Here is a 17,329-nt window from a genome sequence, read left to right on the forward strand (position 1 = left end):
GGATCATTGTCTTGTTGGAAGATAAATCTCCGTCCCAGTCTCAGGTTTATTCCAGAATGGTCCTGTATTTGGCCCCATCCATCTTCCCATCAATTCTGACCATCTTCCCTGTCCCTGCTGACGAAAAGCAGGTCCAAACCATGAAGCTGCCACCACCCTGTTTGACAGTGGGGACGGTGTGTTTAGGGGGATGAGCTGTGTTGCTTTTACGCCAAACATATCGTTTTGCATTGTGGCCAAACAGTTGGATTTTGGTTTCTGACCAGAGCACCTTCTTCCACATGTTTGGTGTCTCACAGGTGGCTTGTGGCAAACTTTAAACAAGGCTTTTTATGGATATCTTTGAGAAATGGCTTTCTTCTTGCCACTCTTCCATAAAGGCCAGATCTGTGCAGTGTACGACTGATTGTTGTCCTATGGACAGACTCTCCCACCTCAGCTGTAGATCTCTGCAGTTCATCCAGAGTGATCATGGTCCTCTTAGCTCCATCTCTGATCAGTCTTCTCCTTGTTCGAGATGAAAGTTTAGAGGGACGGCCGGGTCTTGGTAGATTTGCAGTGGTTTGATACTCCTTCCATTTCAATTTGATTGCTTGCACAGTGCTCCTTGGGATGTTTAAAGCTTTCTTTTTGTCTCCGAATCCAGCTTTAAACTTCTCCACAACAGTATCTCGGACCTCCCTGGTGTGTTCCTTGGTCTTCATGATACTCTCTGCGCTTTGAACAGAGCCCTGAGACTATCACAGAGCAGGTGAATTTATACGGAGACTTGATTACACACAGGTGGATTCTGTTTATCATCATCAGTCATTTGAGACAACACTGGATCATTCAGAGATCCTCACTGTACTTCTGGAGTAAGTTTGCTGCACTGAAAGTAAAGGGGCTGAATAATATCGCACACCCCACTTTTCAGTTTTTTATTTGTTAAAAAAGTTTGACACATCCAATAAATTTCATTCCACTTCACGATTGTGTCCCACTTGTTGTTGATTCTTCACAAAAAATGTAAATTTTATATCTTTATGTTTGAAGCCTGAAATGTGGCAAAAGGGTGAAAAGTTCAAGAGGGCTGAATACTTTCACAAGGCACTGTATATGATATAGACATCCAACCATCTTAAACCGAGCCATCCGCATTAGAGCTGTAGCTGTCAAACCCAGTCTCGGGTCTTTGTCTTTGGTGTGTTCTCACTGTGTTGTTATGGGTTTCCTCCAGAGGCTCTGGTTGCCTCCCACAATAAGCTCACATGCTGGCAGGTTGGTTGGCCGTGTGGAATTTTCCAAAGGTGTGTGAGTAGCTGGGTGAGTGTGTAATAACTTGCAACGGACTTGCGTCCTGTCCAGGGTCTGTTCCCGCCTTGTAACCAAAGATTCTGAGTAGGCTCCGTACCCAGAGTGAACACGAACAAGACAAAGCAGCTACAGAAGATGCACTGTCCACTAGCGAAGTTAAAGGGGGTGCACATGCTGGTGTTAGTGCCAAACCCGGATGAGCAGGAGCGATGTGTGTGGAAGGTTATCTATCGTAGAACCTGTGGAATTTCTAATACACTGATATTAGAAGTCCCCTGGGGCAACCCCTAGTGGGAATACATTGATAGATGACACTCAAATATCTGTATTATGCAGCAAGCCAAACATTATCACAGTGGAACCCCTAGAGTTTGAGTTTGAAGAGTTGCACATCAGCCCTTTTAGGTGCCCCGTAACAAGAAATTTTACTGTCGTCTTTATGGCCTACGAAGGGCTATCCAGCCCAACTGATAGACCCCTAGATCCATAAAAGAAATCCATTAAAGCTGTAAAACTCTCTCTCCCCACAGACGAGGCTTTTCACACTTCAATTAAACATGACTATATTTTTAACCCAAGCCAGTGTTCTCTGGGTACGACTGCTACTGATCCTTGACATGTTCTACTTTACAACAATCACGTTCCATAGTGCAGGGTTGTTAAAATATGGCTTTAGATTAGGAACGGAACATTTATCCTTGTTAAATGCGAAGGGAAATTCATAAAAGTTACGATGCAAATACAAGGCCACTGCATTTAGGCCAAATATTCAATACACCCTTTTAAAGTAAAGCCTTGTGGCTTGGACAATACCTGAAAAGGTACCTGAAGAGGTTCTTTAACCAATGGCATCTTTTCTCAGGCCCTCAGTGATGAAAAGAAAAATTAAACTGATTCAATAATTTCTCACACAACGTTTCTCACATAACTCTACAATCAGATGCTGTATTTTGACATTGTGTTGAGCTGCTAGTGAGCAATGAGGGATAAAATCTGGGGAGTTAGAGCCCCCTGCTGTGAAATCTACACAAAACACTGCACAATGAAGGCCAAGCTGAGATAAAATGGGCAGTGCTTATTAAGAGATGGGTACCGGCATGTCTTTTCTATGAGTGAAATGCTTGGCCCTATATACGAATCTCTTTCAGGGTCAGTGATGGGACGGGATTGGCTCATCATTGTGCCCCTCTGCACTGTACACAACCCCTATGGACCCATGTAGGGTGTGCACAGCCATTACCGGGATGCTCACATCGGTCTGAAATTGGATCCAACTAACAGCCCAGGTCCATCTTGAACCCAGTGAGCCCTCGTTCAGCCGACGTGAGCCCAACTACGAAACTAAAGTGCGCTGGTTGGATAATTTGGTAAATGGTGTTTACATTGTGGGAAGGCTTTTGACAGCAGGAGTGGGAAGCAATGGTCTGTGAGGAAGGATGTGTGTGTGTGTGTGTGTGTGTGTGTGTGTGTGTGTGTGTGTGTGTATAGGTGTATCGACCCCCTCTAGGTTCAGCTCATTAATGGAAATCTGGCTTTGTCTGCAGCTTAAGCTTTGCATCTTATCCAAGCGCAGTGGTAAATCCATTCTTGCATTAATGCTACATTAGTGCAGACGGTGAAGCTGTTTCAGCAGGAAGCCGCCCTACAGCCACAGCCTTGTGTTTTTGAAATTCAACCTTTTACAGAAAAAGAAAAATCATTTTTAAATTTGAAATATGCTCATGGAGCACGTTTGTACATTGGAGTAGTTTTAGAATATTCCCATAGGCCTTTTCTTAAACTCCTCCAATGACATAAATGTAAATGTAAAGCTGGTATTTATTTTATTATTGGTTTTGAAGGTTTAAAAATGGGCAGTTAGTGTTCTCCTCCAAGCGTGTTGAGCTGTCCTGCGACATCGTTTAAAAAATGCAATTCATTTACTTGAGAGTTACATGGTTTTGTTCGGACAGAGATGGTTTAATAGTGTGCTCTACAGAGTCAGTTCTTGTTTTGTTGCACAAGCCATGGTTTACTGGGGCCAAACAATGTGAATTATACTCCAATAGGTCTTATGAAGCATGAACTTTCTCTCTCTCACACACACACTCACACACACACACACACACACACACAGACAAAGACAGTGTTAGGGATGGAAACAGAACGATATGCTCTGACACACAGAACTTCTCACAATAACAGCTCTATTACGCTTTAGTAAGCTTTCACTGCCTCACATCAGACTGCTTCCGCTCTTAGATAAATGCTTGGAACGCTGTAGTTCTACAGTTACGTACAGTAGTCCATCTGTTGCTTTGCATACTTTGTTTGCCTTGTTCATCAATGGTTAGGACCACCGCAGAGTGGGTATGATTTGGGGGTTTGGGTCATGCTCAGCGCTGCAGTGACACTGCTGTGGTGGTGGTGTGTTAGTGTGTGCTGTATTGGTGGATCAGACACAGCAGTGCTGCAGGAGTTTTTAAACCTTTCAGAGCAACTGTTTGACAACCACTTCTGAATGTAGAACGACAAAGACCAACTTTAAACAGTGTTTAAACTCACCCACACTTTCCCACTCTGCAGTGCATAAGCTTAAGGTCACCCCACTAATGCTGTCATGGCTGGTTTCCATTAAATCCTCACAGAAATGTCCCAACTTCATGTGTGAAGTCGTCCTAGAAGGGTAGATGCTGTTACAAATCTACCTACTAATACTTCCTGAGGAAGAGGTGAAGAAGCAGGTGTCCATGAAAGTCCAGGCATTGGTCAGCCCCGGTTTAAACAAAGGTCTGGACTTCATCTACTGATTGTTTACTGGTTTGTGAATGGGCCACAGAAAGAAAACACAGGATAATGGTAAAAGGAGAGAGATCTCTGGGAAGACAAATTGTAAAGGGTTAAAAGGTTTATTATATATGTACTGAAACTGTAGCATGTGTCATGGATGTATTCCTGCTGTAGACGGCCAGGAGCTGTAGCCCTTTCTGGACCTGGTTTAAATTATGGTGTGTTTCCTGGCACAGGCTCGGGTTCGAAGCTGTGGAGGCTCTGTCTGAAACTTTATATGTAGGAAATACTTGCACTGAGTACTGCAACAATTAAACCACCTCCTCTCTCTCTCTCTCTCTCTCTCTCTCTCTCTCTCTCTCTCTCATTCTCTCTCTCTCTCTCTCTCTCTCTCTCTCATTCTCTCTCTCTCTCTCTCATTCTCTCTCTCTCTCTCTCATTCTCTCTCCCTCTCTCTCTCATTCTCTCTCTCTCTCTCATTCTCTCTCCCTCTCTCTCTCATTCTCTCTCTCTCTCATTCTCTCTCTCTCTCATTCTCTCTCTCTCTCTCTCATTCTCTCTCTCTCTCATTCTCTCTCTCTCTCTCTCATTCTCTCTCCCTCTCTCTCTCATTCTCTCTCTCTCTCATTCTCTCTCTTTCTCTCTCTCATTCTTTGTTTGGTCTTTTTCTTCTGTGTATTGTTCTTGTTTTTCTCTTCTATTCCCTTTTTTCTCTCTTTCATTATATATTTTTCTTATTTCTTGATTTTCCCCTCTTCTTCTGTTTACATTCTCTCCCTAATTTTCTTTCATTCTTTCTTTTCTCTCTCTCTCTCTCTCTCTATCTCTCTGGACCAGTTCCAGTTCCTTCATTGTGCTCCACTCATCCAGAAGGAACCCAGACCAGAGACCTGAAGTCTTTCCTGTAGAAAAAAAAATCTAGGAGCACTTTAACACTCACAATAGACATTAGCATAAATTAGCGCGCTAGCGTCAGGTGGCTAATCCGCTTCATTTGTATTAACATTCCTAATAAGCTCTGACTTTAATGAACTAGAGGCAGGACTAGAGCAAGTGGGTCAGAAATTAGAGTTTATCATCTCTCTGCTTTCTACAGAAAAAATGATTATGCTACTAGTGGCACTGCAGTGGAATGCAGAACCATTAATGCCCACACACACACACACACACCGTTTTGTGAGAATGCCCTGTTTGCCCATTTACCTGCTCAGTGATACTCCAGACCAGATGTAAACAGCTGTGGGTTGTGAGCTCTGTAAAGTGCTCCCTCAAGATGCATCTGATCGTCATGGCAACATTATTTCTTTTTAATCCCACCCCAGTGTGGAGTATAATGGTGCTCTTTGTATATGAGTAAAATGTGTGTGTGTGTGTGTGTGAATAACTGGAGAGCTGCAGTCAGATGGAGCTAATGTGTGTCCTTCTCCTGGGCTTTAAAGGAGCTTCTGAAATACCTCAAAGAGCCTAAAGGAGAAGAAGAGCTTTAATCATAATTCTTTAGACTTAAATTATTCTTCACAAACTGGAGGAAACCTAATCCACATCAAAGTTCTGTACAGGAGTCAGGATTATGATTACTCTACCAGAAGAAAATCATATACACACTTAGTGCTGAGGATTATGTTTGTCATTTTCATTTGTTCATTAATTCATTCATCCATTCATTTGTTCTTCTGATTACTGCTGTTGTTATTTAAGTCAGAACTGTTTTTCCCAACAAAATATTTGTAGAAAACATGCAAAGTACTTTAAATATATATTTAAAGTCAGCTAAAAAAATCTAGCGTTCCCATTACATAGGAAAGAAATATGGTCCTCTTTTATTAATGCTGAATTTCAGTCTTAAACCTGGTTCTGGAGCACAGCCTTCACTATGAGGAGCTTTATAAACACCAGCTCGGATTTCATTCTCAAAACTGTGTTCCATTAAATCACCCCCTCCCTTTCCCTACTGTACACGAGGCCTTTCCATACATCCACCGTGTGAGCAAGCAGTAAAATCTCACTCCCAGAGACGTTCCTGGGCCATAATCCTTACTTTAAACACAGCTGATGTTGAGCTAGTGGGTGGCTAACACCTGTGTAGGTATAGGTCATGAAATTGAAATCCAGACTTTTCGAAATATACAACACAATACAGATAAAGTATGCAGACAATGCAGAAATGAACTGAAAACCCAAACTCCAAGGCCACAACGAGTACCCAAACGTTTAATAAAAAAAGACCTTGGAAGCACAGATCAGACAGCTGATTATTTATAGTGTGTAAACAGCACACCCTATACAACACAAAGGCAAACAAGACACTCAGAGTGAGGTCAGAGCTGAGGGGTCAAGGCCAGCGGAGAGGTCACTAGGTTCCCATCCAGATTGGACCGGCTTCTTCTGGGTGTGCTGACACTGTTTCTCTGTCCAGCGAGATCACTCTGACAAAAGGAGATGTGGGAAAAGAGAAAGAAAACACCCTGTCCACCCTCTCAGGGAGAGTTCGGTATCTGTGTCCGGTTCAGAGCTCAAAGCAGAAACATTGCTTTATGCGCTGGACACTCCCTGGACTCCAGAGATTTCAAATGTATAATGTGTTGTGATGTGTCTTTTACAGTTGTATTTATTTTAGCCATCTGCCTGTGGCAAATTTTGCAAGAGAAGAGGGAGTAGAGCAGATTTTTATCCACTGTGTTTATGGGCGGAGTTAACGGGTGGTGGTTATGGGCGGAGATAACGGGTGGTGTTTATAGGCGGAGTTAAAGGGTGGTGTTTAACGGGTGGCTTTTATGGGTGGAGTTAACTGGTGGTGTTTATGGGCGGAGTTAACGTACAAACATTTACAGAAGACAGAGGCATATTCCACAAATGTCTAGGGTTTTCCTCGATAGGCTTCCGGTACTAAGTTGTAGGCCTTAGGAATAGCAGCATTAACAACAGTTTGTCCTTTGCTGTGTTTCTACTTACGCTAACAGTGGCTAGACAAACTGGAGAACAATGCGGAGGAGCAGGTGGTGATGCCGGTGCCTGAAGGCTAACCAGAACAGGTGTTTGTGCCGCAAGAGGGGAACACTGGGAGTTAGAGAAACAAGCAGGAAGGCCAGTGGCTGGAGGCTAGCTAGAGCTGGTGTTTGTGCCACAAGAGGGGAACCCTGGGAGTTAGAGAAGCAGGCAGGAAGGCCAGTGGCTGGAGGCTCGCTAGAGCTGGTGTTTGTGCCACAAGAAGGGAACCCTGGGAGTTAGAGAAGCAGGCAGGAAGGCCAGTGGCTGGAGGCTCGCTAGAGCTGGTGTTTGTGCCACAAGAAGGGAACCCTGGGAGTTAGAGAAGCAGGCAGGAAGGCCAGTGGCTGGAGGCTCGCTAGAGCTGGTGTTTGTGCCACAAGAAGGGAACCCTGGGAGTTAGAGAAACAAGCAGGAAGGCCAGTGGCTGGAGGCTAGCTAGAGCTGGTGTTTGTGCCACAAGAGGGGAACCCTGGGAGTTAGAGAAGCAGGCAGGAAGGCCAGTGGCTGGAGGCTCGCTAGAGCTGGTGTTTGTGCCACAAGAAGGGAACCCTGGGAGTTAGAGAAGCAGGCAGGAAGGCCAGTGGCTGGAGGCTCGCTAGAGCTGGTGTTTGTGCCACAAGAAGGGAACCCTGGGAGTTAGAGAAGCAGGCAGGAAGGCCAGTGGCTGGAGGCTCGCTAGAGCTGGTGTTTGTGCCACAAGAAGGGAACCCTGGGAGTTAGAGAAGCAGGCAGGAAGGCCAGTGGCTGGAGGCTCGCTAGAGCTGGTGTTTGTGCCACAAGAAGGGAACCCTGGGAGTTAGAGAAGCAGGCAGGAAGGCCAGTGGCTGGAGGCTCGCTAGAGCTGGTGTTTGTGCCACAAGAAGGGAACCCTGGGAGTTAGAGAAGCAGGCAGGAAGGCCAGTGGCTGGAGGCTCGCTAGAGCTGGTGTTTGTGCCACAAAAGGGGGACCCTGGGAGTTAGAGAAGCAGGCAGGAAGGCCAGCGGCTGGAGGCTCGCTAGAGCTGGTGTTTGTGCCGCAAGAAGGGCAACACTGGGAGTAAATATTACAGGCTTTTCGTCCCTCAGACACAGTCCCTTTAACGCCAGCTCCTTGTCGGCACCAATACGTGCTTCCTTCAGCCTGAGAAGCTCCGTCTCACGCTCCTGGACTTTAATCTCAAAGCCCAACTCTTTAAGCTGCATAGCCAGGCGTGGATCCAGAACAGGGGACAGGGAACCTCTGGGATCTATGCTCAGCTGAACGTCCAGGTTGTCTACGGCCTAAGCTGCATCCTCACCAAGAGCAGGGCCTAAGGTAACACCCGGAGACATGCTACTAACAGGCACACAACAAACACAAAATGGATGGGGGGAGGGGAAACAGACCAGCCCCCATTAACTCTTACAACCTCGTCTAGGGGAAAGGGGCCATGACAGTGTATGTGGAGATTTAACTGAAAGCAAGTCAGTTAAGAATCAAAAATAAAAATACTCAAAACAATCAAAGTGTCTGTATGTGTGAGTGAATGTGTGTGTGCCCAAATATGGATTGGTGCTCTATCATAGGGTGACCAGACGTCCTCTTTTACCCGGACATGTCCTCTTTTTTAGACTTAAAAAATGTTTCACAAACATTTTGTTTTTCTGGAGCTTACATAGAACTTCAAGAAATTTCGTTCACAAACTAGTCCCGCCCTCCCCTACTCTGATTGGTTTGCTTGAGTGAGAAGGGGGCGTGGTGAAGTAGCCTAAAATCTTCTGATTGGACGGTCTGACTGTAGAGCTACCGTTATTGGTCGATAACCTTCTCTGTAAATATTTAATTGGTCAGTTTGCACGTCAGTAGTCCTCGTTTACGTCAGGCAAAGCTCATGTACCCACCCTCATCTCGAGCAGCTATGCCAGAACGTAAATGTAAGTTCTCAGATGAATTATAAAAGAAATTCCCATCTTTTCCCATGTGTAATAAAGGTGTAAAGGACCTAAAAGCACACATAGATTCAGCTAAACATACAACGGCAGCGAGGGGCAAGCCATCTCCATCACCATCTCAGATCTGGTCACCCTATCTGTCCTGGGTGAAACCCTAGTTCCTGATGCAGTCCTCTAGTCGTTCCTGGTTGAGAGTACGCTGTGTGGCTGCCGCTTCTCATCAGTGTGTGTGTGGATTGATTAGAGCTTCCTTGGGTTTCTAGAAAGGCGCTATATAAGTGCAACATTTAAAAAAAGGAACAGAAAAAATCAGATAACAAAGTCAGGTACACAATATAACACACACAATTTATAAACACAAACATCGGCGATACAAAGTGAGGATTTCTCTCCTGTAACGTTCCAATACAGCACCGTCTTGAATGTTTGAAGAACTAAAGCATGGCATAAGGAATTGGCACAAAACCAGAGTGGAGCAGGAGCTGGTAAAACACGGATTGGATTACACTGGAGTGGAACTGTAAGGAAAAGGAGAGACAAAAACAAACACACGATCTGCTGTTAGTGAGTTCATGACACACACCCAGGACAAATATATTTTGTGAGCGAATGTTCACATCTAGTTTGGGTTTGGTGAACTTCGTACACACAATTACACATCCTTAACCAACAGAGCTGCTGTGTTGACGGTGGTAGCCTTGAAAGTGCACAGCTTTGTACAGAAGCACTTTACATCCAAAATAATAGCTGTTTGAAAGCTCTACACTTTATATAACACAGTCTGCACTGATTATAAATGATACATAAACTCAAGGCTACGTGGAACACATTCAGTCGGAAGGTAGGGTTAGACTGTATGTTTTTATGGTGTTTATATCAGACTCCATCTTCAGTCTTCCAGAACTACCTTCCGGACTACACCGAATCCTCAGAGTGATGTGGACTGCAGATATCTAGTGTGACCATGGCTTATTAACTGGACTAGAAAGAAGAAGTGGCACTGCCCGTCTGATGGATATAAAAAGCACTGCTGTGACTACGATGTGTGAAATGCTCAGCTTTTTGTTTCTAAAGACCAGGCCACGGTCGGTCTCTCACACTGGCGGATGAATGGCCAGCCAGCAGAAGCAGCAGAGGATAATCAGTCGGCCTCTTTCAAAAGCCACATTCATCTTTAATCTGGGCAAACACGGCTCTGCCACTCTGCTTTAGTTAAAGAACGGATTTCTGATTTTTTTTTTCTGTATCTTCTGGGATATTGTGATGATGAGAGATTTATCGAGTCATGGGGAAAGAGATTAGACAAAATCTCTCTCTCTCTCTCTCTCTCTCTCTCTGTCTCTCTCTCTCTCTCTCTCTCTCTCAGTGTCTCTGCTTGCGTAAAGGGGTTAGCAGGCTAACACTGATTTGCTCTGGGAATATGCCTCGTAACAGAAATATGCAGCATAATTAATAAGTAGAGCAAACTGAGTCATAAGCACATGACTTAAGCAGGGCTTGAAGTAAAAGGCCATAGAGCTGAGCTAAACCAAAAGCAGCTGGTAAATATGCCATACATACAAGTGTTCATTAAATTTATTTATTTAAATTTATAATTGGTGATGATGTCACGCCCCTCGCTGCCGTTGTATGTGTGTGCTTTTAGGTCTTTTACATCTTTATTTGCTACACAAAACATGGGAATTTCTTTTTTAATTCATCCGAGAACTTACATTTACGTTTCAGCATAACTGCTCGAGCTGAGGGTAGGTACATGAACTTTGCCTGACGTAAACAAGGACTACTGATGTGCAGACTGACCAATTAAATATTTACAGAGAAGGTTCTCGACCAATAACGGTAGCTCTACAGTCAGACCGTCCAATCAGAAGATTATAGGCTACTTCACCACGCCCCCTTCTCACTCAAGAGAGAAGGGCGGGACTAGTTTGTGAGCGAAACGCTTCTCAAAGTTCTGTGTAAGCGCTAGAAAAACGTTTTTGAAATTCCGCCCAGACATTTTTTAAATTTGTCTGGGTAGAAGAGGACGTCTGGTCACCCTACCGTAGATGTGAGTGAACATGTGAGTGTCTGTGTTGCCTTGTGAAGGACTGGCGCCCCCTACAGGGTGTATTCCCACCTTGTGCTCCATGATTACAGGTAGGCTCTGGACCCACCACGACCCCGGGGCACTTACAGATAATGAATGAATGAATAATAATAACAATTATTATTGCACTACTGTTCCCCAAAACACGGATCCATTATTTTTCCACACCATTAGAACACCACACTTGTACTTTACATTGTGTTAAATTTTAAAAGTTTGGTCGTTTTTAGAAATAATTAAATAGTACTTGGAGATGGGTCCTGTCTCATTAACTGAGACATGAACTGTAGAACTGTAGGCAGTATCATGAACAGGAGATGAGCGCACATGAGCTAACACCAGACGTTCTGAGTAAGGGAATGCCATTAAGAAAACCTCATGGTGCTAAAAACACACAGAGAAGGCGAATGCTGTCATGGGCGAGGATTAATGGACAGACCACTTTTCCCAGAAGAATGTAAAAGCAGAAATATTTCAGGCTGAAAAAGAAGCTCCAGCCGTCACTGAACATCAGTTCCATCAGTAGGTGTTTGTCTGGCAGCAAACTGCTGCATTCACTGAGAAAGACTATCTCTCTCTCTCTCTCTCTGTCTCTCTCTCTCTCTCTCTTTCTCTCTCTCTGTTTCTCCCCCCCCTCTCTCTCTGTTCCCCCCCCCCCCTCTCTCTCTCTTTGTCTCTCTCTCTCTCTCTCTTTCTCCCTCTCTCTCTCTCTCCCTCTCTCTCTCTATCTCTCTCCTCTTGCTGTGTTTGTCTCGTGTTCTATTCTCTTTCTTTCAGTATTTGTTTGAATCTCTCTGTCCCCCATTGCTTCTTTCTTTCTTTCTTTCTTTCTTCTCTGTTTGCTCCCTCCTTTTCATTCATTCACACTTTCCCAGTTACTCTACTTTCTGCTCTTATCCCCTGTTCCTTTTTCTCCCTCTGTCCTTCCTTCATTTCATTTATGGTTTCTTGTTTACTCTCTCTCTCTCTCTTCACATGACAGTGTTACAAACTGGAAGTGACCACTTTCAGAGAAAACATGCCTTTCAGCCTGAATAAAGGGACGGTCCAGCAGCGGCAGTGTCCCGGGACTCACTGAGCTTCACTCGTTCCTTTAATTCTGGAAATGTGTTCCAGCATCTTTCGGCAGAGAAATAAATGGGACTGGACGTGTTACATCATCATGCTCGCCAAGCTTAGAGTGGGGCCGATGGGTGCTGTGCTGCAGACTGGAGACGCTTCTGTGGAGCTTCACATTCTAGTTCTGTCCTGAATTTCTGCTTAATGTGATCAGGAACAGATACTTCATCACCCAACGATTCCTCTGAAATGAAAGGAATTAAGAAGGAGTTTGTCACCTATTTTGTCATCTGCCCTCACACTCCTGGAATGGCTTTACACTGGAAGTTGGGAACATTGCTTTGATTTGATGGAATTGACCGGCATTAGTATGAAGAGATGTACCTGGTATAAACACACAGAGTAACTTCTGAAAATATATATTTTACCCTGGCTGCTTGGTGGTGCAGCAGGTAGTGTCGCAGTCACACAACTCCAGGGACCTGGAGGTTGTGGGTTTGAGTCCCACTCCGGGTGACTGTCTGTGAGGAGTGTGGCGTGTTCTCTCTGTGTCCGCGTGGGTTTCCTCCGGGTGACCGTCTGTGAAGTTGATAGTGAGTTATTTTGTGTGGTGAAATCCCAAAATAGAATTCAAATCAGACTCCACTAAGCTACTGCAAAGGTGAAGACATCAAAGTCAGGGACTGTTTCGTTGCAATGTAGCCCCATATCGGGAGGCACCCACTTCCATACATCACTATGGGAAAAAAAGTTATTTGATTATCAGAGTGTCTTAAGGTTTGGTGAGTTGCTGCAGCAGCTGCCCATTGTCTTCTACTATAATTAAATTAACAGTTTTTTCTTGTTTTGAAAATACACTACAGATGTGAAACACAGAGGCTGGACAAAAAAACCCAGACATGTACTTTTAATAAAACGTTGTGTTTTTCATAACATGAAACGCGGAAGCCATTGTTTTCCTGCCAGTACAGCCCAAGTAGCACAGGACGCAGGTTTGTTGGAATGGGGCTGCTGTGTGTGACACCGGTTCTACAGGATGTTTAAGTTACAGCATGTTTGCAAAACAACTGCAAAGTTTAATAAGTCAAGAGGAACAATGACAACAATCTGGTTGTACCAGAATGACCAGAATACACACACCACTCTCTGGCCTGTCAAACACTCTGTTTCTGCTCTACATTCCTCCACTGACGGTTAAAACTGGTCCTACAAACCCCTGGCAATATCGGACACATTCAGCCAAACACTGACTCAAACCAAGTAAACAGACCTTTCATAACACTTAATGCCAGAATTAAAGTCTCTCTTTAAAAGACTTGGTGCCTGCTGCGCTCTCTCATTACAATTTCCTAATTGCTGCCAGTTAATCCCATTAACATCTACAAGCATCGCACCATCTGTCTTTAAGAGACATTTATTCATCCCATTAGCTTGTGTCTAGTAAAAAAATTTGGCCATAAATCTTTCAGATTTCATTGTTTAAAAAACTACAACCATATATATTTTCAATGGTTTTGTAGATAAACATTAACTAGTAAAATAATAATAATAATAATAATAATAATAATAATAATAATAATAATAATAATACATTTCTTATCACAATTAATTTTGTAAAATGTTGTGTTCTACATTTATCTAGAAATTTAATATATTTTTTTATGCAAAAATATACTTTGCTTGTTTTATTTTCCCATTAAACCATATATTTCTCATTGTTAATAATAATAATAATAATAATAATAATAATAATAATAATAATAATAAACCTGAAATACATTTACGCCAAATACAGTGAATTATAAGAAAACACACTTCCAACATTTCAGACGCCGATAGGCGCTAGGACCCTGCACTCTTGCGCTCTAAATCAGGTGCGCCGCTTTCAAATAAGCCCCGCCTCCCTGCACTGGCATTGGCCAGTAACTCATATTTACATGCTGACAGCTAGGGGGCGGGGCTTGTAGTTGCGTTGTGAAACGGCGGTCTGCTTGAAAGCAACCAATTCCAGAAAAGAAGAAATGGGGCGGGACTTGCTCTTCGCGTTCTTCAGGGGGTGGGGGCGGGGCTGGAGTGCTCCTTTCTGTTTGTGAGAATCCAAGTGGGAGGGGCTATAATCTGCAAACCCTCCTAGTGAACCAATCCTAGCGGAAGATAGGCGGGGCTCGTCCCAATACGGGAGGTGCCAAGGAAAAAAACACAACCTCTTCTCGGAGCATGCGCGAAAGTTTACTATCGCTCCATCCCCCGTTTGAGCGAAGCAGTGGAGAAGGAACGGAGAAAAGAGAAGGAGACGAGGAACTGCGTACCTGCTTCAGAAAGGAGCCGTGAACATTGGGGAAGAACTGAAGCGAAGAAGGAGTTTTAGTGGAAAAAGGGAAGAAGAGGAACGGAGGAAGAAGACTGGATTGTTTTGGGAGCAAAGTGCCTCATGGATTAGGAGATATTTAGAAGATGAGGAGGAATATAATGAAGTCGAATTAGAAGCAGCTGTGCTGAAGTGTTGGAGCTGCTGGACCAAATGAGAATGGCTTTATTTGTTGTTATTATTAATAGCCTCTTATAATTTGTCTTGTTTCATTCTCGCAGGATAAATAGGTTTGTTAATGTTTCCAAAAGTTGTGTGTGGAAATCTATAAAAGTCGAGGTGGTGTTGGTTGGTATTTGTGGCCGAATTAACTAACTCTGAAACTTTGTTGGATGTTGTAGTCCTGTGTAAAAGCGGCGCAGTGGCCGTGATAGCCGTGGTGTGTGTTTGTTTGTAGCGCGGAGGGGACTCACCTGTTGGCGCCATGTCAAAAGTCAATGGCGTGGAGCGAAGCCAACGGCACTGGAGCCGGCGACTGCGGGAGAGCGCTGTGCCCCGAGAGGCTCTGGCGGGGCCTCGGGCGCTGCAGGGAGGGGCGGAACGGGGTCAGTTCGTTCTTGCGGGCGTGGTGGATCCCGGGGCCGTGACCCATGGAGCCGTGGATGAGGGAGACGTGGTGCTGGAGGTAGAGGGGCTCAGCGTCTCAGGACTGCCACTATACGACGTGCTGAACCTCGTAAAGAACTGCCGAGGACCGGTCCGACTCAAAACTGTATCACAAGGTAAACACTGCTGCTTGTTTTGTGTGTGTGTGTGTGTGTGTGTGTGTAATATAATATTCTGACTCCTGGTATGACTCCAGTTCATTAACTTTTGATAGTGGATTCACAATTTAAATGAACACTATAGTATTTTTTACCCCCCACCCCCCAAAAAATAAAAAAATAAATAAATAAATAAAACAAAAATCTTAGTGAGGAAGAGGGAGATTAGAGTCTTTGTTACTTCTACAATATGTAACTTTTGGAGGAGGGTAGGACACCACCCTCTTCCTCTCCTCCTTCCATTAGAGTTCAGAACAGTGATGTAAAAATGAATTACACACTGCACCTGTAGGGGGAGCCCAGGAGCAAAAATACAAGATCTCATCTAGTGTTCCGTTAAAAATGTATGCAATATTTGACAGATATTTCAAGCTTAAAAGTAAATAAATCTTTCTTATGAACTAGCATGGATACCTCTGAATGCACGTTGCTTTTATGGGGACAGCCCTTGCCGAAAGCTTAGCCAAGGCCTAAATATTGGACTTTCAGGAACATAGGTGGTGGTGGGAGTTAAGGAAAACGATATTCTCTTCCCTCAGCTTTCACGACTGAAGTGCCTTGATTGTGGTTCCTATCCCTCAACTGCTCCCCAGGAGTCAAGGTGGTTTCCCAAAACTTCCGGTGCTGTGTGTGTTTTTATGGTCAGGAATGGGTTAAATTAAATTTTCTGAGTGCAAGCTTAACGCGGTGCAACTGGAGATTGTTTAAACTGGTGGAACGGTTTAAGCCAGTGGTTCTCAAACCGTGGTACGTAAAGCATCCTGAAGGGGCACGTCACATGACATCTGCAAATGTACTACATTCACTGACAACGGCAATGAAAAGCTCAAACATAGTGTTTTGCATAAAAAAAAAAAAAAAAAAAAATATTTGGGTAAATTTCAACTTGAAGAACTGAAGCAGTGCACATCCACAGTAAAGTTTCCAACTCCCAAGAAACATCTTGCCATATTCAAGTTTGCGGACAACGCTTAGAAGGGCTGGACTTCGATATTTTGAGCCATTAAAACAATACGCTTCTTTGAATAACTGCAGAAATAACACCATTGGTCCAACGTTACGCTGCAGTCGCAAATCACGTGTTTGTTTCAAACTCTTTACCTAGTGGTAAATCATATCAGCGTGGCTGGCTGTAGATGGCCCTGGCTGTGGGCAGTAAATCTCAGGTGGGGACTCCACAGGCGGAGCACTGCTTGGGGTTAGAGCTGATGGACTGACGGCTCCCTGTGGACACTTCTCTCCCGTCACGTGGTTTAAGTTATGACTGCGGCTCCCGTCCGAACCCTTCTGCCGTTTCTGCTCCATTTCACCAAACGTCTGTACGAGGAAACTGGGCATTCACTTCCAACTGCAGTCCCTCAGCACCGCACCACACCACTGGGCACTGCTCCAGCTTTCTTTCTCTCTCTCTCTCTCTCTCTCTCTCTCTCATATGCTTTCAGTTCATATTTTGTTTTTGTCTTCAGTATTTTCATTATTCCCTCCTTTCTTTCTTTATATTCTTTGTTACTTCTCTCACTTATTTTATCTTTCTGGATTCCTCTTTGTCCCTTCTTCATCTTTCATTCTTGTTTACTTTTATCCTTCTATCTCTTCCCTTTCCCATTCTTTTTCTCTCTTTATCTACTTCCTGTTACTTATTTACTCTCTCTCTCTCACCTTCACTCCCCCCCAGAGTCACAAATTGCACACTATAGTTTTTAGTTTCAGTTTGTGTTCTCTGTGCCTGTGGAAAGTTTGGTGAAATTGGTCTTAATTGAGAAAATGTGTTTGGCAACATGGGGCTAATCTGTGTTTATGCTCTTATCTTTAGAGGAAGGTAATGTTTATCACCGCATTCTGAGAAACCTGACTCCAACTTTTAAATACCAGCGTGCTGCCCAGCTGTCAGTCAAAGATATGGAGAATTTAGTTTATTTAAAATCAAGTTGGCTTTTCTTTTATTCATTACAAATACATTCTTTTATAAATATATTAACAATGCATTATGGGAAAACAAGTTTGTACTGCTGTGTCACAGATATAATTCTCCCACGTTGTCTCTCTATACACTCACACACACACACACACACACACCTCCATTCA

At 43.9% G+C, this 17,329-nt stretch overlaps 1 protein-coding gene across 5 annotated transcripts in view; it reads left to right on the forward strand.

Annotated features, from left to right (window-relative positions):
- The first annotated feature begins 14,362 nt into the window (after window positions 1-14,362).
- Window positions 14,363-17,329, forward strand: part of magi1b (membrane associated guanylate kinase, WW and PDZ domain containing 1b) — a 133,086-nt gene continuing 130,119 nt past the window's right edge. For all 5 annotated transcript variants that reach the window (XM_066670108.1, XM_066670111.1, XM_066670109.1 and 2 more), the window contains exon 1: window positions 14,363-15,202. In XM_066670108.1, the coding sequence (XP_066526205.1) occupies window positions 14,905-15,202 (298 nt within the window). In that variant the 5' untranslated portion in view covers window positions 14,363-14,904. The remainder of the gene's footprint in view (window positions 15,203-17,329) is intronic.

This window comes from Hoplias malabaricus, chromosome 5, assembly GCF_029633855.1.
Source record: "Hoplias malabaricus isolate fHopMal1 chromosome 5, fHopMal1.hap1, whole genome shotgun sequence".
NCBI classification, from domain to species: Eukaryota; Metazoa; Chordata; class Actinopteri; order Characiformes; family Erythrinidae; genus Hoplias; species Hoplias malabaricus.